Source organism: Camellia sinensis, chromosome 8 (assembly GCF_055761805.1).
Source record: "Camellia sinensis isolate YWXY chromosome 8, ASM5576180v1, whole genome shotgun sequence".
Taxonomy (NCBI): Eukaryota; Viridiplantae; Streptophyta; class Magnoliopsida; order Ericales; family Theaceae; genus Camellia; species Camellia sinensis.
Genome location: NC_138968.1, coordinates 35,878,883 through 35,901,508, shown reverse-complemented (window position 1 = coordinate 35,901,508; position 22,626 = coordinate 35,878,883). Strand labels below are relative to the sequence as shown.

At 36.2% G+C, this 22,626-nt stretch overlaps 1 protein-coding gene across 1 annotated transcript; it reads left to right on the top strand.

Annotated features, from left to right (window-relative positions):
- Window positions 1-3,762: 3,762 nt before the first annotated feature.
- On the top strand, window positions 3,763-22,062 carry LOC114303410 (E3 ubiquitin protein ligase RIN2). Its single transcript, XM_028248556.2, has 13 exons — window positions 3,763-3,936; window positions 5,928-6,361; window positions 9,131-9,208; window positions 10,816-10,902; window positions 10,995-11,116; window positions 16,596-16,692; window positions 16,825-16,930; window positions 17,795-17,952; window positions 18,066-18,203; window positions 18,290-18,357; window positions 18,451-18,681; window positions 19,739-20,099; window positions 21,621-22,062. The coding sequence occupies exons 2-13, from the start codon at window positions 6,122-6,124 to the stop codon at window positions 21,675-21,677; spliced, it is 1,743 nt and encodes a 580-aa protein (XP_028104357.2). The 5' UTR covers window positions 3,763-3,936; window positions 5,928-6,121; the 3' UTR covers window positions 21,678-22,062.
- Window positions 22,063-22,626: the final 564 nt, after the last annotated feature.

Sequence of the window (22,626 nt, the reverse complement as noted above, 5' to 3'; positions counted from 1 at the left end):
AATCATTCAAGGCAGGGACCTAATCCCTATTAGAACAGTACAGTACAGGTACAGTCAGTTTATACAGTATTACAAAATAGAGACAGGAGGGTGAATCTAAAACACCCCCAAAAAAAGGCCCTAGCTTAAAGGACTAGGAACCTCTCAGTGAGGCACAGTGGTTGGCTTGACAAAAAGGGAGTTAAACCCAACGCTCTTAGCTCCGATCCGGTGCCTGGACACCTACATATATATATATATATAGACAGTAAGCTAAAGCCCAGTGAATAACATATGCGTAAAGAGGTTAAGAATGAATATCCTTTCAGTATTTAAAATAGTCAGTTATAACAGTATATCAGTCATTTGATCATAGTAGTCATAAGTGGTACATCCAATAGCAAACAGTACAGTAGGTCTTGACAGACCGAACAGTCATTTGATGGCCATTATATCAGTAAACAGTAGTGGTTTCAAATATGGGAACCGACAGAGATCTCTGTGACAGTTGCAGTGCAGTACAGTAACAGTAAATTGCTATGAATGCCACGAATACAATTCGTAAATAGGACAAACATTCATTCAGTAAGAAATATCATTTCAGAAAGCAGTATAGTTGATCATTCAGAAAATATTCATGATTGAGTATATCTTTACAACATTGTTACTCACAGAGTTCTGGGTTACAGATAGGCTAGTGAGCGTCTTCGGATGCCTACCCTACACAGTTACAGGATGAACACACACTAAGTTGCACGTTTGGGAAACAATAACTTAGTCCATATCTTGACTCAGTATGGTTCTATAGCATTATTCTCATTAAGATGCCTTAAACAAGGTCTAGGAATGCCTATGATGGAATGAGGATACAAAGATGTATTTTAAAACACTTTTCAAAATTTTCACAAAACAAGGGTCTCGCTCGAGCGTGGCTTTCTACGCTCGAGCGGACATGCAGACAAAGGATCTCCGCTCGAGCGTGACTTTCCTCGCTCGAGCGGACTGCATATGTACTGGATGCATGAAATTCATGGTCGACGGGCGCTCGACCCCCGCTCGAGCGTGAGACACAAGTCCTCACTCGAACGTGCATTCCCTCGCTCGAGCGGACTGTAAACACATGCAAAGTACTGGATACACGCATTTCACGCTCGAGCGTTACTTTACTCGCTCGAGTGGACTGCATGAACTCAGAATATACGCTCAAGCATGAAGTTCCTCGCTCGAGCATGGATCCAAAATCTGAAATTTTTAGATTTGTCTCCAAGCATGAAACTCAACATTTAAAGCATCAAATTCGATCCTTTTGGGCTAATTTTCTGGAAAACACTTTAAAACTCATAATATGACATGTTTTAAAGATCAATTTGCAAAATCAAAGCCCAAAGATAGTTCAATTGAACCCATTTCCAAACAAAACTTCAAGAACATGATGAACATGCAACATGCATATGTTCAGATGAAATCAAAGCTTCCAATACATGATCAAATGAGCCAATCCTTCCAAAACATGATGAATTCATGAACTATAACCCAAATATGGACATGCATGTGAGGATTTCCATGAAATCAGCCTCAAAACTTAACAATGTATACATGCATGCATGATTTAAGCTTCAATTCAACATGTTAGAACCAATTCTAGACTTAGATCACTAAAGACTCATTAACCATGCAAGGTACAACTAGAATTCATAATCAAGAAGATGAATGTCCTACCTTATGTCCTCAATTTCAAGTCTAGAAGCTCAAATATGCAATCCTCTCTTCAAAACTTCTAATTCTCCAAGAGTTTCTCTAGATGAAACAACTCTCTCTCAAGTCTCTCTCTCTCACTCGGTTATGGGTCTCAAATGGCTGAGGAAATGTGTTTGAATAAGTCTCAAGGTGCCTTAGTAAGTGGCCCACTAAGCCTCTGTTTGGCAAGATGGTTTTCAGGCTTTTTTGGCTATTTTAGCCACAAAAAACAAAATAGGCTATTTTAGCCATAACAAACAAAACATCACATCCAACCCATAATCATTACATTCTTCTCTCACAAAAAAAGCCAAAAAAGCCAAAAAGCCAACCCACTTCCCAAACGGAGGCTAAGTGGCATAATGATGGCTTATTCAAACTAATGTAATTTAACATTATTTAATCCAATTTAATCATACCAAAACAAATTTCAACTAAATTTACCATGAAATCACATTAATTCTAATGAACACAAAATATTAATCAATTTCAGATTCGGCCGTCGATAAGGCTTTCAATCCACGGTTCGGCACTTAAACATGGACAAATAATTCAATGACAAACAGATAGAAATGCATTCAAACTAATACACTCAATCAATCAGTTAGAATTTCAGTCAATTAGTCACTTAACATGCTTAAGCATAGATTAGCACTAATCAGTGGTGAGGGTTATCACAGACGCGTCAATGGCTGGACACGAACACGATCTGCGACAACGTTGGTTACCAAATCAGTACCGGTGCGTAGATTCCTAGACGTTCGCACGGTCGCACCACACGTGTGCAAACTATTGAAGCTCTTCAAACAAAAGATACCGTTCGATGTTAGCACCCTCACATGTACCAACCACGTACAACCTGTTGACTCTGCAAACTTACACATGACTGTAACACGAATCGAATCATTTTTAACATGCCTAAATTGAAAACCACACTCGACAGCGTATTTGGAAAGCACTGTCTGAAATTTGTTCGCTCCACCCATTAAAAAATTGACCCACATTTGAAATACCACTTGCCCAATCAGCCGACATGTACGTCTTAGATCTATGCTGGCAATACGACAGTAACAGGTTTGCTAGGTCATCTACCTCGAAAAACTTGTGACTACCGGTGGTGCTCCAAACATCAAATCTACAATCACCGGCACTGCGATTTACGCTATCTCTAACATTCTGTTGTTCAATGAGAACATCGACATGATCGAGACCGAAAGACTTGGCTAGGGACGACATATTCTGAACATCCTCATTACATGCAACCTTAAACTTATGGTACCTAGGTATAGAAAACAATAATACCACCATCTTGGGGTCCAAACTATCAACCTTCCCGCAAATCCCACTTACCAACTCTGCAAATGTCAACGCTTGATGAAGTCGAACGACGACATTCGTTTGGTTGAACGTACACAGCAACAAAGTAACAACAACCTCCATGGCTGCAACCCAAAAAAAAAAAAAAAAATAACACAACCCCTCAACAACACATTCCCCAAACCCACACCCATCAACTAAATACAAAAAAATTAAAAAACATAAAACCCACACAATCCAAAACCAATAAACAAAAACCATTACACACTTACCTTGATAGAGAAGATACCAGATCATCGGCAGCACCAGAATAACTAACACATCACGACAAACTTTGAAGACAAAAACCCCACAACGAGTAAACACAAAACCCAACAACCTAACCAATGCAACACAAATCACTGAATCAAATATTATATAAGATAGAAATGTTACACTGCGTTACCATTAAAGTACAAAATCCACATTATTTGCCGGAATTTACTCATTCCCATTGCACAGGGGTAAAACTGTAAACATCACCAATAACAAATCAAATACACAGATTCTTTACACTAAAAAAGGACCAAACGAAATATAAGAAAACATATAGGACCAAATGGAATAATATTTCCAAAAGTGGAATTTATTGGTAGTTTTTCCATAAAAATATAATGAAGAGATTTTGATTAAATTTTTCATTATTTATTGGAATGATACTTAGGAAGGTTCCATTCCCGACATTATAGAATTTCTATTTATTGCTATTATTATTAATAATTAATGATAGTAATATACTTTCCCGCAAAAGCTAACCCGATGGTCCCAAAAGCGCTCTCTCTCTCGCCCTCTTTTTTTTCTCTCATGAAATGTAGGTGAAAGCTCAGAGAAACTCAAATCACATTCGACTTCAGATCGAACCAGGTTCTCAATTTGTTCCTATCATATCTCTCTTTTAATAATTTGATTTTTTTCATATTTGTGTATATATATATGCACTTCAATAGTTACCCAATCAAAGCTTACATGCTCTTGCAGATTCATGGGTAGATTATTGTTTTTCATTTAATTCAATCCATTTATTCTCTCTCTACTTCACGCCTCACCCCTGTTCTTCTCCGTTTTCGGCTCTTGGTTTTGTGCTTAATTTTAGGGTTTCTGGGTCTTCCTTTTGTTGTTTCAATTGTATCAAAATCTGTAGAATTATGTATGAACTTTGTCGATTGTTAGATCCATTAAGAAGCTCTATCCATCAGTTTTGTATGTTTATAAATTGTTCGAATTTAAAGATTTTTTTTTGGGGGTGGTCTAGACTAATCTGGCCTGAAAAGAATTTTTTTGCTGGGTAGGTAAATAATTGGGGGAATTTCAAATCAGTGTAAACTTTCAAAAAAAATAAAAAATAAAAATTTTACAGATAAGTGGTAAACTTTATATTCATTAATAATTAAAGTTATAAATATTTTCATGATTGTGTAATAATTTTATGATAATACCACTGATAGGTGATTTCCCCTAAATAATTTAATGAAGAAAAGACCATATGTACAGCAGCAATAGGGGTATACCCCTAACTAGGAGAGTCTGCAACCAGCTTCCTGACTCAAAGTTTGCAGGAAAACGAAAACCAATGCAGAAAAGGGATCTTAAATTTGTTAGGAAGAAAACCAATACTCTAGTCTGGAAAGATGTTCGTTAGCCAGTAATATGAGATTGGTTTTAATGGGTTGTAGTGATTTTAGTATGTTAGAGAACAGTGAGAGGAATATAGGGATGGGAGGACAAAAAAGCAAATGACTGGTTAGGTTGGAAGGAAAGAAAAGCTGTGGGCTTGTTTGGTTTGTTTTTGGGAGGGTAGTTTTTAAAAATTGTTTTGGGGAGAGAGTTTAGAAATTTTTTTGGTTTGTTTGGTTGTGTATTTTGAAAGTTGTTTTGGAGTTTGGAATGATTTGATATTTTGTTATAATTGAGTAGATGTGTGTGAGAGAAAAAGTGATTGAGAAGGAGAGAGGAGAGAGAAAAAGTGATTGATTGATAGGTAAGAGGGAGAAAGTGATTTTGAAAATTATTTTGGAAAATTTACAAGCCAAACAAATTTTCTAAATTTTTTTTCCCAAAATCACTCTAGAAATCCAAACCAAACATACCCTGTATTGTTTAACTGAATTATGATCCTGGATAGAGCTAAGAAGTATGGACACTTTTAAGAAGGCAACATGTCTGTGTCAGACACCAACGCTTCTCGAACGCTCTTGAACCTGTGTCTAATACTCTTTTTTCCATATCCATAATTAAAAATAAAAATTTTAATTTCAGACACGTGTTCGACACTCATTTTGTGATGTGTCCGTCACTTCTTGGCCATGTCTATCACTAAAAATTAAACATGAGGCTGACACTTCTTCAACAGTTGCTAATGTATGATTTTTTAAGTTGAGAATTTGACATAAATATCTTATACCCTTAGAAAATGTATAATTCTTAAGAATAATTCTATAGAAGATTCATACAAAATTAAATGAAAAAGATACGTAAATGACTGGTTAGGTTGGAAGGAAATAAAGCCTGGTGTATTGTCTAACTGAAAGTATGACCCTGGATAGAGTGAATCGGTGAAAAAAAAAAAAAAAAACCCTTTCCTGATAAGATGGTGCAAGTATCGTTGAGTTGAAACTTGAGATGATAACGTGGAGGATGCAAGGAAAGCATAATAGGCCGAGTAGTAATTGGACCAAAATGTCTACGGGGATGTGCATTTTTAGACTTTTTAACCCTCTTAGAGAAAGCTGCGACAATCCTTCGTTTGTGTGAGTGTGACAAATTGACAATGCTCAAGATTGTGGTGCCTGTCAAAAGTATACTAGGCCTCTTTGACTTAGATTATGATTATGGTTCACTTTTGATTTTCGATGCAGGTTTATTGACTTCATCTTGGGGCATTTCCATGATAATTTAAAAGGTTGATCTTGGAGGGTGTACAAGCCAAGTCATAGTTTTGGTCTCTCCAGCTTGCTTTTATGCTAAGTTTTGCCGCCAAAGTGTCATGGTAATTAGGGTCTCATGAAACTTTGGAACCTTGGTTTTGGTGAAGAAGCTATTGGTATTGCCCATGGGTGCGAGCTACTTATCAATCTCAGTAGTCTGCACATTGTTAAGCTTCATCGGCCTCCAATATTGGACGGAACTATCACTTGAGAAGCTAAAATCAGATGGGTTAGTTGGTGGGCATTCTGTTGAATCTGTGAATGCCAGGCATGCCTTACAATTGCTTTTTGGTTCTCAAGCCACAATTGCATTGTTGGCTAATTTTGCACTGAATGTGTTTGTCCTGCTCATTCTGGGTCTTAAGGTGACTTTTTGTCTGTTTTTAACTGCCTTTAATTTATAGTTTGTTGATTATTATTTCCTACATGAGAAGCATGCAAAGCTGTACACATCTAGTTGGCAACTCTTGTACATTCTCAACTAAGAGGTCAAGGGGTCAATTCGTGCCATAGGCAAAGATTGATTATTTCTTCTATTAAGATTCTTTCTTTAGTTGTTTATTTCTTTTCCATTATGGGTCTCTTTCTTATATTGATGTAGTTGTTGTCAAAGTTGGGCTTGTGGGTATGTATTGTTGGACATTCGTACATAGTTGATTGTCTAGTTTGATATAATTCGTTTAATATTTGTAAATAATCTTACCAATTAAACATATTTGCTCTAGTAGCGTTATATTTATATGCTAAAACCAAATAGGTGTCCCCCAATGTTACCGCAATGTGTGTTACCTTATGTTACTTGAATCCAGCTGTCTAAATTTTCAGTGTCGTTCTGTGTTAGATCTAGTTATTCCCTTATGAGGCAGGGTCATTATGAGTGTCTAATCCTACTAGTACAACTAAGTGCATGTAAACAAGAACAAGTTTTATATAACATTTTTCATCTGTTGAAATAGTGGAAATATTATTGCAGTAAAGAACTTTATGTTGACATCCTTTCAGTGCCCTTTTGTTTTCTGCCCTGAATGAGTATACATTCTAATCTCCATTATTAAACACTCGTTTTGAAATTGGGGATGCACATCAAAATTGGCATGGGCATGTTAAATGCATATCTTATATCGATGTGTGAAAGTGTATTGGGTGTTAACTGATTATGTAACCAAGCATTTTGAAGTGTTTATCTAACAAAGGCTTAGTGAATGTTTGTTGCATGTTGGTCATGCACAATTTTAAAAAGGTTAAGTTTAAATTCTATATTATTTGTTTCACTTTAGTATGTGTCTTAAGTTTCTTGAGCTACGCTACCTAGAACACGGATCATTATGGTATTAGAAACGGGAATGAAAATGTTGAATGCCACGTACTCCAAAACATGGTACGATAGGTGTAGACTTCTTATTTTGACATCTAATATATTATAGTTTATTTTCCTTCAAATTAATCATTCAACAACACAATTCTATGAGTGTTATGACCCATTGTTTTGCATATTGCCAATCCAAAACTATACTCCATCTAGATTTTAGTTCATCATATTTGATTTTTTCCCTATTAAGGAGAACTTTTAATGAAACACATAGAAAATTTTATTGGTTTGCTTGAGATCGCTAAATTTACCGTTTTCAAACGAAAATATACCATGTTTTGGAATGTGCATTCCAAAATGTAAATCACTAGGATGTTAGTGTTTTTGGCAACACTGTTCTTGAGTAGCTCCTCAGGCCCCTTGGGGAAAAAGTCTCCAGTACTATGTCTTATATAGGCATGGCTAGTTGGCAAAATTTTTTGTGCTACCTAAGACTTCAGAAAAAGTGTGGATTGCAGTGCATTGAAAAAAAAATGTCTAGACTAAGAAGCACTGGGACTTCTAAGAAGGCTTGTTTTGTTGATGTCTGACATGACATGACATGACACTCATCAAACACTGCCCAATACATATTGAATGCTCATCCAAACATGTCCTCCTATTTTAAAAAATTTGCTAGACTTTAACACGCTTAAGACACTTGGGGAACTTGTGCATAGCTTGGACCCTTAGACACACATGAAATACATACAAGTTTGAATAAAATAACTTGGATTTTAAAAATTATTATTTTTGAATTAAATATTCATATACATGACATATAATAATTACTTAAGTTACCTTAGCCTTATATATATATCCTAAAAGAAATATATAAAACTATATATTTTGCATGTGTGTCCTACGTGTTGTGTCTTATATTTTTTGAAAATTTTCATCTAGGTGTGTCTGTGTCATGTTTGTATCGTGTTGAGTGTTTGTGTCGTGTTGTGTTGAATCTCTTTCATCTTTTTTCCAAATGTTATTCGTATTTGTTTTACATCAATAGGGCCTATATACAGACTTTATAACCCACACAAAAACAAACTAAAATTCATCCTTCCTCATACGGAATGGAACAAATAAAGTATCAAATTTTAGTCCTAAAATAACTGAAACGAGAAAATTCAACATCATAAGAACCTTGTAATAAGACCACTAATTAAATTATATCAATTAAAAATTATTCTTGTGAGTCGTCCATCAATTCAATGCATCAAGCTCTTCTTGTTGGAAAATGATTGGCCTTGAGTTTTGGGTTTTTTGACATTGTGGGGATCTTCACATCATCTTGATCATCATCATGAATCTTTGCTTGAATACCAAACTGATGTAGTCTAGATCTCATAAGTTTTTAAATTTATTTATTTTTATGTCGGATATGTGACAGGCAGATCAATACTTTTGTTGGCCATATATGAGGAGAGATAGAGAAGAAAAAGAGAGAAAAGACATGATAGGGAAAGCACATCACATTTTCCAAGTCTCTCATTCGTAGGAGACATCATAAATACATGAAACACGTGAAATTCAGTAACATTATTTAAAAAACCTTGTAATACTACTACCAATTAAATTGTATCAATAGAAATCCTTGTAAATCCTCCAACAATTAGGTTCATCACATAATCATAAAAAAGCCCCTGGCCGGGCTTGCAATGCTGCCGTATACTCTATCGTGTGCCGTTCATTTTGGTTGATGGATTTGTTTTGGATTTATTGGTGAAGTAATCTTCTACATGAGTAACATTGTTTGATTGACATTATTATTGTTCTCTTCATGCAGACACTATTCTTTGTGGAGCTGTACCCTTCTGAAACTCGAAAATTGGTAGAACGACTTATTAACTATGTTATTTACAAGGTAAATGTTCTTAATCTGTCACAAATAGATGAATTGGATTTGTATATCTTTGTCGTTTTCTATTTCCTTATTTGTTTATCCTTTTGTTTTCTCCCTTGTTGAGAATTTAGGTAGAGTTTTGAGGCGCTTTCTCTTTTGGAAACTAAGATATTTTATTCCTTATAAAGTGAGAAGTGAAATGGTGTCACAGTGATAATAAGTAAGGATCAGAGCAACATTGAAAAGATTTAGACTCTGGTTGCAAATGAATCTTTTATTTTTTTTCTTAAACAATACGTGCACATACATTGATACGCTTCGGAGATAGGGAGAAAACTAGTGCAACAGAGTTGGAGGTGGTGTGGAACTTGATGCGGTGGTAAATTGTTTTCCTTGCGAGCAAACTCCAGCGAACAAGTTTAAAACAGGCTAGGAGCAGGTAGTGTTTGTTTTTATTTGACAGTAGATTTTAAGCATAATTACATTTTGGAAAAAAGTTGAAGAAGTTGATAGAATAGCCATTAATGAGAAGTGTTTTTAGAATGTTCTATTCAAATACACCGTAAGCAATTGGAAGATCCATTTGACAAGATTAGATGAAAGAATTTTTTATTGGGATGGGAGAACATAGAATTGGCTAACCTAGGAATGCACGTTTGACCTTATATCTAGGATTTGTTGATTGAACATTGTGTTCTTGATTTTGTTACAAATGGGGATACATCATTGATATACCTTCATGAGAAGGAAATTATTTTAATATTATATTTTTTTCTGCCCTGTCCTCTTCCCTTACAACTATGGTCTACTCCCTGTCCCATGAAGGAGGGAAAATGTTATCTTCATCTAGTTAGAGCTGAAGGACCTTAAATATTGAATAGAGAGAGAGAGAGAGAGAGAGAGAGAGAGAGAGAGAGAGAGTACAACTGGAATAGAAATTTAGTCTAGTAAAAAAAGCATTAAAAAAGAAGATTAAATAATAGGATGATAGTTGACATAGAAAATAAGGGATTTGTACATATTCATATAAACAGGATTGCTAGGAGAATGCTATTAAAACAGGCATCTAACTGGAAGACTATGGGGGCGAAGAAAAAAAAAGCAATGTTATATAGAGAGAAGTTGTGGCTAAAATATGCATGAGGCCTAAAATAAGTTTGCCATGACTTTCATGATAGCTTGATATCAAGGGAGGAAAACAGCTGCTTAATGTGGAAACTGGAATTTGTATCAAGGTTGTCACATGCTTGGAGGAATGTTTCTTGGGATTTCCTCTATTTTCATCAGCTTTTTGGCTAGATTGAACTTGTTTGAGTTTTTCCAGGTTAAGGAATCGTCGCACCAAAATTGCTTCTTGAATAAATCACTATAATCAATTAGGGTTGCTAATTAGGATTAGTATGAAACTTTGCCATGGTGGTTGAGTTCTTGATGGCAATGAGATATTTTAACTTAGTTGCATTTTGAAATGTTTAAGTGTTTTAGAAAACAAATTGATCTGCTATTCATATACCTTAATATGTTTGGGGTTTTAGAAATCCAGATAAGCTGCTTTGCTCACTATTATCAATAAGTCAAATCTTTGTTCTTCTCTAATTGCTGTCTGAATATTGATGACTGTTGAGCAGGGGACGTTTCTTCCCATGATTGTCCCACCAACAGTATTTCAAGTGGGCCTGTGGTCAACATGGTTGACTATCCTTTGTTCATTAAAGGTATTTTGAATTATATTTTAAGGCGAAGATTTGTATGTATGAAACTGACTGGCATATAATTCTTCCTAAATCATCTTTTGTGAAATGTACAGATGTTCCAAGCTTTGGCTAGAGATCGACTAGACCGCTTGAATGCATCTCCTTCTGCAACTCCATGGACATATTTTCGTGTATATTCTGTATTATTGTTGGTTATATCCGTTGACTTGCTCTGGTACAATTTACTGCGTCTAATCTTTTATCTACCTTTGAGATCATTTTTTTGGTCGTAAATACTTTTGGTTTTTGAGAACGTCTTTCCTGCATTTTAATATTGAAAACAGAAATGCATTGAAAAGAAAATTCTGATTCTCCATTTTTGCAATAAACATGTGGTATGTAAACCAGTCATAATTTTTTGGAAACAAAATTGTATCGGAAATGAAAAGTTGTACCTTCCAAGAAAAAGCTATTTTGTAATACTAAGAAGAAGAAACTCAGAAACTAGTTTTGTTAAGCACAGAAGTATTTCCTTTGTGTGTGTGCAATAAAGAATGTACACACTTTTTTAGCCGCCTTATTAAGATGTGTGTTGGCACATAAATTTGAAATTTTTGTTCAAATTTCAAATTCGGTCAATCAGTTAGTGACACACAGAGTGTATGATAGGATTGTTGTAGGTAATCACTTCCTAAAATGATCAACTTGATCCGTTGAAGTGCATAAATAAAATGATGTCGTATCTCAACAATATTATTCAAGATACTCAAGTGACACGTAGAGCTTACGAAAGATGACACCTGTAGAGCCTACAGTAACGACATCACACAGGATGAAGTCCAAAGGATCAATATGGTTAATCAGACATACGATTAATCAGATATGGTTACACCCAAATTCAGATGGTGCTATCATTCAAAATTCAAATGGCATTATCATTCAATTTGAAATTTGAAATTTGAAATTCAAATTGAGGATGAGATCCTCTTATTACTTGGATGACCCTCTACAAATATGTGGGATCATCACACAAAGGGGATAGAAAATCAGAAGTGAGAAGATCAGAGAGAGAGAGAGAGAGAGAGAGAGAGAGAGAAAGAAATCAAGAGCTAATGAAGTTATAAGAAAGAAGAAAAGAAGCCTAGAGAACTCCAGTGCCTACGCTACAAACGTAGAATGGCGATGAATAGTTAAAGGGTTCTAAGCCCAATAAATGTACTTTGTATTCAAGGGTTCAAAACCCATAACAATTTCAATAAAATATTTATTTTTCTTAAATTGTCTTCTATTATTTATTTTGTTCTTCATTAATCAAAGGTTTCATTTAAATAAAATGTGTAATTAACGATCTGAAATACGGATCAGAAATAAGAACCTGGTATTCAAATAATCAACACTGTTTAGTTCAAAAACTAAACAGTGTTGAAACATTATGTCTACAAATTCTGGCACGCCCAGTGGGACCTATTTCTCCTCCCATCTTTTGAAGAACAAAAAATATATATACATATATTTGAAACTAACGTATTCTTTTGTTATAGGAATGCTGAATTAACTGTCAAGAGGCCAACTTACACTCCAGTGGTTCTGAAATCATGAAGGATGGAGATGACGCCTGTCACTTGAGGGGCTTTGGAGCGAATGCTCTTGGCTGTCCCAAAGATAGAACTAGCGAAATTCTGGAAAGATGCACTTCTTTCCCCAGCACCTGTGGCCCAAGGGGCTCCGGAGCGAATGCTCTTGGTTGTCCCAAAGGTAACTTGTGTCACGAAGAAGGTCACACTTCTTCAGAAAGCTAAAAATTTGAAAAAGATTGCTGAAGATTATGAGAAGGCGTTGAAGCATTACACAACGGTGAGGGCCACAGCCCGAACGAAGAGCTTTCTAATCCAGCCAAGGGAGGCTAATCAAGTTGCAACTACGGCCTTTGTTGCAGCTTCAGCAGGCGCAACATAAAATGTTGTGGCCCAGTTACTCATAAGGGTAGAAGACTGCGTCAAAATGGCAGAGTCTGCCCAGAGGAGTGCCTCTGTTGAAAACATGGCCATCATTAGGGCTATTAGGAGTAGGGTAATGACCCAAACTCCTATTGATGGAAAAACAACCGCTCCTATTGATGAAAAAACAACTGCGGCCTACAAATCGACAGTTCTGTTCAAGGCATGAAGTTTGCCTTTAGAACCCAATCATTTTTGATGGTCCAAATCAAAAAAAGGAGCACTTGTTGGCCCAATGGGGTTCAAATCAACATCAACTAGAAAAATTTGCAAAAACCCGACTTGATATGTCATCAGATGGTCCAATTTCGAAATGACAAAGGCGAAGGAAGAATAAGGCCATAAGGAAACTGGAACGAAGAACAATGGCGACAAATGTTATAGGAGCTGTTGAAAAGGCTCTCTCGAAAGATGAATGCCAAAAACAAATTGAAAGTCTTATTTTCACACTAGAAAGAACTATGGAATTGGACTCGATTGGAAAGTCAAGCCTCTCAAAGGCGGAGGGCAAACGACCCTTGGAAAGTATTTCTGTCTTGATCCAACTATCTATGGAGGGAAAAAGAAAAGGGCCTGTAACAAGGTCTATGATCCATGAGGCTCAGAACAAAGCATCGCAGTTAGATGCTTCAAATGTAAGTAATGTTGTGGGGATTGATAATCCTTTATACAAACAAGATGATTCTGTCTCATCTAACTCATCTGAAAGTGATGATTTAAGAGATGTCAACAAAACCGTTGCAGTTATGATGACTGATGTTGAAAAAGAAGGCGAAAATTCGTAGGTCCAGCAAGACCAACAGGGTCTCAAGGAAAAAGTGGTGGCCCTACAAGAACAACTTGAGAGAAGAGAACGGGAAATGGCTGTTATGTTGAAGCAAATGCAACAGTTGCAGGCCTAAATGACAGGAACAGGAAGTGCACCCAAACAAATGACACAACTTGTAGTGGGAACATCCATAGGTGTACAAAGCACACTAGCCCCAAGGGGCAATGGTCCTTGTTACTCTGATCTAACCAGTGGTAGTATGAATCCAATGCTCATGGCCATGATTGATGATATGGTAACGAAACTAGTAAAGAAAGTCAAGGAGAAAGATGATGAGAACTTTCGAGTAATTACAAAGCCTTACCCAACATGGATATATGTTGTTCCATTTCCTTCTGGTTTTTCCCAACCAGATTTCAAAATGTTTGATGGGACAGGCGATCCAAGACAACATGTGGCTCACTTTCTTTCAAGATGTAGGCCAATAGCCCAGAATGAGGCCCTTACCTACAGTTATTTGTCCAATCACTTGAAAGTTCTGCATTTATATGGTACGTTAACATTCCTGAGGGGTCAACCCCAAAATTGGGATTCCATGGTGAAGTTTCAGAATTGTTTGAAACCAAGCAACGTGACAATGAGCCTGTTATAGATTTCATTGCGAGGTGGCGAGCTTTGACATTTGCCTGCCCTCAAAAGTTCACGCAATTAGAGTTAATTCGGATGTGCCTTAACTTCCGACATGAGCTCTCTACGGCTTTTATGGCTCAAACTTTTGAAGCATTCAACGATCTATGCACTAAAGTTCATGATATGGAGCTGCATCTGGCCAAACGAAGACACAGGAGGTCTAGGGCAATTGAAAGGGTTGAGTCCTCGACCGCAGCCATAGTTGTAACTAGAAATAAGGGTCCTGTTATAGTTGGGGCTAAAAAGCCCAAGGAATTCAAAAAGGCGACTGAAAGAAAGGTTAGAGAAGAAATATTCTTTCACGGATGATCTGGTCGAAGACTTATTTGAAGATCTGTTGGAGCAAAAGTTGATTGCTTTTCTTGTGGTGAAAAGACCACATGAGGTAGGAAAAACGAACGATCCAAAGTATTGTCCCTACCATCGTTTAATTAGCCATCCAATAAGGGAGAGCTTTGTTTTGGAAAATAAAATTTAGAAACTTCTGGACTCCTAAGATTATTGAGCTCTCTCCTCAAGAGAAAGCATTTGCTAACCCAATTATGATCGACAATGATAATGAAGGTGAATGGGTCATTTATCATGTGAAAAGAAAAAGTGAAATGCCATAGTGAAAGCGAGAAATATGGTTGCTTCTATAACATAACAAGGACTAAAAATTTTGAAGAAACAAAAATCAAAAGTTTCCAAGAAACAGAAAAAGGCTAAAGTAAGTAAGAGACAAGGAAATAAGGACCCAAAGAAGGAAAAATGAGAGAAATTGGTTCCTGATGAACAATTAGAACAATGTCCCCTTATCCCAGTCACATTGGAGGAATTCTTGCTTTCAAAATTTCAATCTTTGTAGTTGCAGACGTACTTTGATAAGAGGAGGGAGAAAAAATTTACTGTGGTCCCTTGCCTAACCATCATTGTTTTGAGTGATGATGATGAAAATGAAGATGAAGTTTGTTCAAAAGTTAGAGAAGGAGATTGTATCACATCTCCTATTTGTATACTTGACTCCCTAGAGTATATGCTAGCTTCTCCAGAGTGCATGCCAGCCTCACCAGTTAGGGAAGGAGATTGTATCACATCTCCTATTAGTATACCTGACTACCCAGAGTATACGTCAGCTTCTCTGGAGTACACACCAGCTTCTCTAGTATACACTTCGGAAGCCTTTTCTCCAGAATATTCTCCAGTACCATCAATGTACTGTCAAAACATTCCAGAATATGTAAGGGGAACAAAACAATGAGATACTGGGTGTAGGTCTGATTCTGAGCTTGTGAAAAAGGCAAGAAAACAATTGCATTTCAGGGATGATGAGGTGAATGGCAAGTGTATGTTAGATGACGAAGCATCGAAGCATTCGAATAAATAAGCAATTGGAGATCCTAATGAAGGTTGGGAACTCAACTTTTCTTCTGATAGTTCGCCATACACATCTCCCGGCCAGGACATACGTTGGAGAAAGTGTATCAAGTGACCACATTGACTTTCCCTGTAATGTCATCACCGTGGACGTAAATTTTGAAGAACGAGAAATACATATCATTTGTAATCCAGGTGATGGTGAGAAAGCAAGAATTGAAGCTAGAAGGGAAGCAGAACATCAGGCAAATATAACAGTTTCTTTAAAGGATGAGGGTTTTCAAGCCCATCAAAATCTGATTATTGAAAGAAATCAAATTTCTGGGTGTGCGCTGTAGAAGTTCAGTTGTGTAGGATTCCAAATTTCCAAACATATCAATCTCTCAGGTGGTTACATCCTTGGGTTTTTATTCTTTTATGCTTCTCCATCGTATAAATTATAGAACATTTGAAGGATAAAAGAATAGAGGGAGCACAAAATACTTACAGGAAGTGATTAAAAATTCTGGATTACAGCAAACCATCAAAGCTACCATTGCATTCTTTTGTTTGGTCCAATATTCTATTTGTGCTAAAACCTTCTGCAATCAGTTATTTTATTAACAGATTGAAAAATACTATGATCAGCATAAGTATTTGATAGATAAGTTGAGACACTAATTATTACATCTTTGGACCAAGGTTCCAGAAGAAATTCAAATGGAGATTATTGGAAGAGATGATCTGTTGATTCTTCCAGCTTCTACCAATTGATCTTAAACATTAGGAATGACGATTTTTAAACTTTTCCCTCTTGTGAATCGCAAGAGTTGATGTCCATGCTAGTTTCATCTCCCTTTTCAAATTTTCAGTTATTCATAAATTTCTCATTTACGTATTCTTGTTTTTTTGGCTGCTTACAGGATAAAGCTGTGTCTAGTGATATACAGAACATTAGAATCGTATATGTTTCTATTGTTATTTTTCGAGCCTCTTAGTATTGCTTTTGAGACATTACAGGTACTCTTAATGGGAAGTCTTTTCATTTTCATAATGGATAGATCTATCTGTAGATCATGTAACATTTTCCCCGTGGAACATATGATAAACACAGGCTGAAGGTTCTTTGGTCTGCAAATTGTTTTTTTGTAGGCTATTGTGATTCATGGTTTTCAGTTGCTCGATATATGGCTCCATGATTCGGCAGGGAACAACATAAATTGCCAAAGGTCCAAACTCTCTGATATATCAGCAGCAGGTTGTTTGCTAATTTTTTTTATGTAGCCATGTTATTTTGTTGTTCTGTTACCAAGTGGTTGGGGGTTCTTATGCTCTCTGGTCCCGTTATTCATTTTTTCCTTATTTGCTCATGGCTCCCAAATTTTTATTGTGATGCATTTATTTTGCTGTTTTCTTTCTTCATTCCTCTAACTCAGTATTCCCTGTTCTTTAAAGAAGATGTGTTTTGTGAAGCATGGGACTGTGTAGTTTTCTTTGTATTCTTTTCCTTTTTCCCCCCTATAAACATAAAGTTATTTGAATGAACAGGTAAAACATGTTAAGCCAACTATGGTATCATTTTTTTCTTGTCCGCTTATATCTCATAAAAAAAAATTTGGTGCTGCATTTATTTTGCTGTCTTCTTTCTTTTTTCTAAGCCAGTATTTTATGATCTTGAAAGAAGATGTGTTTTGTGAAGTGTGGCACCGTATAGTTTTCTTTATTTCTTTTCCTCTTTTTTTTTTTTCCTTCTTTTCTTTCTTTCCTATAAACATAAGGGGGGCTGTTGCTTGGTGCAATAGTAAAAGCTTTACAGGACCTTTTTACCTATGCCTAGGCTGCTCAGTTGGTGCCAATGTCAAGAAAATGCACCAATCCCTATCTTCTTCTCTTAAAGGTTTATATGTTTATGATTATTTTAATTTGACATGTTTTTAGTTGGTGGGTTGTCTTGGTATTGTTTATGTAGTAATTCTTTCTAAGATTAAGGCTTTCCGTGATTCTTGCCAATCATTCATTTTCTATTGTTATTGTTGATGCTGTTGCTAAAGACCAAGGGTACTTGTGATTGTTGTTGTGGATTGGATTTGTCATTATTGTAACTTAACGAATTTGACTGCAGGTTCATTCTGTGAATGGAAAGGCATTCTCATACGGAACTTGGGTTTTCTTCTGGACATCATGACGTTATTGATGGCACTCTGTCATTATGTGCATATCTGGTGGCTTCATGGCATGAAATTTCATCTTGTGGATGCAGTTCTTTTCCTAAATATACGTGTAAAGTTTCTCGCTATTTTTTTGTAGCAATATATTGACATTCATTTTGACTTGGACTTTTCAACATTATTATTTCATGTTTATTTTATTTAACACTTCATATTATTGACCAGGCCTTGTTAGGTGCAATTGTAAAACGTATCAAAGGATTTATTAGGTTGAAGATAGCTTTAGGTGCCCTTCATGGGGCACTTCCAGATGCAACATCAGAGGAGATAGAAGCATATGATGATGAATGTGCTATCTGTAGGGTGAGCTTGTTAGCTTAGTTCATTCTCAATTCTCTGTTTGATTTTCTGTTAATCTCCAAGCTTTTTGACGGGTGGGCAAATGACAGGAACCAATGGCAAAGGCGAAGAGACTATCTTGTAAACATCTTTTCCATCTAGCATGTTTGAGATCTTGGTATGATCTATGTTGCTTGTGACGATTGCTCTTTGCATGTGAACTGCAACTGTACAAAGTTCAATTGTGCTGACAATGACACATTAATATTAGGTTGGATCAAGGTTTAAGTGAGAATTACTCTTGCCCCACTTGTCGAAAACCACTTCACATGGGCAGACCTGAAGACGAGGCAATCCCTCGTGCTGCGGATATTTCAACTAATGAGCAACTAGCCCGTCAAATAAGTTCTGCTCTTGAACTGCATAATCATCCTGGTCATACCCTACCCACAGGAGTGTTTCCCAATCAGATACAGAACCCGTTAGAAAGTGGTGCTTTGAGGTTTGTCTCCTTATGCATTTGTGTACGGTTACTATTGGATGATGTCATTCCTCAAGGCGAGTGCTTTTTTTATTTTTTTATTTTTTTAATGGGCTTGTTTGGTGCAGATCATTGTGAGCTAAAAGCTGATAATAAAAAAGTAGAAACCAAAAGTACCCCTCCCTCAGCTTTCGGATAATTAGCTTTTTTTCATCTTATTTAAACTATTTCAGCCTAATAAGCTGTAAGCAGAAGTTATTCCAAATAGTCTGACACAAACTCTAAGAATAAAAAAGCTATAAGCGGCTCAAATAAGCTGCACCCAACAGTCCTATAGTTGTGGAAGAGCAACTCTTTTAGTAATAGTGTGCAGTTCATAGATACCAACTCTATTTTCTCATATTTTTTGGTAGGAAAAATACCAACCCCTTCTAGCTTTGCAGGAAGAATTTCCTTGCCCGCATAATTCTAGCTTTTTGGAACACAAATAAGCCTCGTAGTACAGATTGAACCTTTCAATAACAATTTGGTATTACCATACACCAAACCTTTTGTGCAGTTTACAAACTGTCTTAAGTTTTTTTAGCTGCTTTATTGTGCAAGGTAAATAGAAAACTCTGGTTACTTCATGGGAGCCTCTATTCCCACACATCATTTTTGCTCAGTTCACACTTTTTCTTAGTTCACACACTCCAAACCCTTGAGTTAGATATCAACTATTGAACAAAAACTCATTAGTCAGATATCAATTACTCAACCAAAGGTATGGTGTTTGTGCGGTAATGTCCTTATTATTCATTTTGCTTGACGGTATAATTGTAATAAAAAATTTATCGATGAAGTGTGAACTGAGTAAAAAGGGTGTGTGGAAATAGAGGCTCCTTTCACCTAAGAAAAGGTAAGTGGAAAATTACTGGTTAGACTCCAGATTGCGGTAAACAGCCTGCTATAGTGATATTAAGCAATTGTAAGCAGACCTTGTGTATCATCTCTCACTCTTCTTTCTACTACAGTAATCCTTTAAACCATTGCTATTACTTATCTACTATTTTCATCTCTTGTATTTGACCTTTGTTAGGGGGGCAGGACTGGATTCAAGTTGGTTGCAAACATGGTCTGGCCAGGGTCTAGATGGGGCTGGTCCATCTACTGGTACGAGGTCGGTTGGACTAGGGAGAGTTCAGATGATGATGAGGCATCTTGCAGCTGTAGGAGAAACCTATGCCCAGACCACCCTTGAAGACACTGCTTGGAGCCTTTGGCCTATGAATCCCTCTCAGGCTGGTACATCCAATTCAACCCTTCCTCCTGCTGGTTCTGTGGGGTTACATATGAGGTCTACCTCACGAGTTGCAAATGACAACATAGCAAACGTACTTGCCATGGCTGAAACCGTACGGGAGGTGCTTCCCCACATCCCAGATGAATTAATTTTCCAGGTATAATTTAAATTCAAGTTGCATCTTGTTTGGTTTTCAAACTCAAAAACTATTTTTGAGTTTTTTTGTCTTCAATGAACTTTTTCCAGGTATAATTTGAATTCAAGTTGCATCTTGTTTGGTTTTCAAACTCAAAACTATTTTTGAGTTTTTTTGTCTTCAATGAACTTTTTCCATATTTTAGTCATTTCTTTTTTAACTTTTTAGATGTACACCTACCTAATCTAGAGATGCACCTAAAAGTAGTCAAATATTTGTGAAGAAATCTGGAAAAAGTTCACTAAAGACTTCTACATACAAAAATAAAAGTTAAAAAACTAGCTTACATATTTTTTGTTTTTAGTGAACCTTTTTCAAATTTGTTCACAAATATGTTACTTTTTAGATGGTTAGGTGCATCAAAAAAGTAAGAAAATGTGATTAAATATGAAATAGTTTACTGAGTTTCCAAAAACTAAACCAAATCTTTTCAAAGGTTTTCTTACCTATTGGGATAAGTTCCAGCCTTTTCTTTTTAGAGAACTTAGGTTAACCAGGCCATTAATCCTGTGGAGTATGATTATGCCAGGCGCCAGTAAAGATTTTCTGTAGCTTCACACGCTTCTGGTTCTTTACCAGCAAACACTAGGAAGTTTGTTATCATTGGCTAGAGTTACAGGGACCTCTGATTTTTTTTTTTTATCTTTTTCTTTCTTTTCTCACTGCAAATCTGTAATCGTCATTGTTTGGTTTTTTTTACTTTGTTTAACATTTTGTTACCAATACATAACAATTTAATTATTTAATTTGGAAGAGAAGGAAAAGGGGACCACTGGTTCAGTCGTTAAAACTCAACTATTAACCTTGAGGTTGTGGGATCGGGCATGATGTCAGTCGCTTTTTGCAAATTATGCCAAAGCAGATATGTACTCAAATCTACCCCTACCCCATCAAATGGGACTGAATTGGGTTTACTTCTAATTTGAAAGAGGAGGGATAATGATGGTATAACAGAATGAGGCTTAAAAATTGCAAACAATGTTTTGCTAGCATTTTTCCTTTTCTGGTCTGATTTTCACCTGGCATTATATCCTGTTGAATTAGAACCAAACCTAGGTGCTTTTTCAATTATAACATGTATTGTGATTTTATCGTGATCGCTTTGGCAAGAGCTTTGTTGGCTAAAATAACCATTAAAGACAAAAAAAGGCTAAAATAGCCAATAAGACAAAATGTCACATCCTACAGATCAATCAATCACTTTTTCCCTCACAACCATCTATTTAACTACAAAAAAAATCCAAAAATCATCCCAAACACAACTTTTTTCATCTCCTAAAATAGCCGAAAAACTAAAATGCCAACTAAAATAGCCAAGTTCCCAAACGAGGCCAATATGACTGTATCTGCCATTTCCGTTTGTAGATGGAATAGTAATATTGATTGTGCATTGGTAGAACACAAGTCACAAATCTTGTGTCAAAATTTTTAGAATTGCGCAATTAGTTTACCTGGAGACTAAAATGCATTAATATTTTGCAGGATTTGCAGCGTACAAATTCTGTTACTGTTACCGTGAATAATCTGCTCCAAATGTGACTACTGATGACTTTTTCTTTTGTTGCTACGGTCCTTGCTTTACGTACCCCAAAGAAGGGGGGAATGAATATTTTGAAGGTTCCAGAGACATTACTGGAGGTTCTCGAACCAACCAGTGGTCTGGTATTTTTTGGCCATTTATGTTGAATATCCAAAAGCTTCAATCTCTGTATATAGAAGGGGCTATTGTATGGGGAAAAAAAATGTATAAATACATGAACGTGGGCAGGTATTTTCGGCCTGGTTTTGTTGCTTTTTTGTTATCTTCATCCTGCTAAATGTTATTGTAATATTTTGGCCAATAGGACACAAAGATGAAGTCTGTTGTCAGAGAAGTGAGTAATGAATGGTATATGTGAATGCAATCCGACAATAATTGGATCAATCATATTTGTATTTTATCTGGTTATCAATCAGATATTCATTTATAGATTCATATTTTTTGGATTGGATTTTATTGGATTATTGGATCGGATATTCATTAATAAATTAAGAATTTTCAGGTTGGATTCAGATTAATTGGGTCGGTTGACAAGCCTAGACAGAGACGACCATGGCCTACCTGTTAAAGAATGGAAAAGAATGTGATGTTTGGTGTAGTATACATTCAGATCATGCATATATTGAGACCCATATGGTGCATTTTTGGTTTGTGTGGGATTGAGGGAGCTCTTGATGGGGGTGAGATTAGCTTACTTCACATGGTGTTTTCTTCACTGTGCCCTCAGGTATTTATATTTTACAGCTTTGTTTCTGCTTAGAAAAATTGAATCTTCAGAACTTCTGGCTTTATTTTTATGCAGAATGATATGGTTGGTCGAGACATTTTTGAAATTTTATGTCACTCTGATAGGCATATATTGCCAAAATTATGAGACTTGAATTTGGCTAATCATCAGTTGATGGATTTTGTACAATTTCTCTGTTTGTGTGGCACTTATTTTTTTTA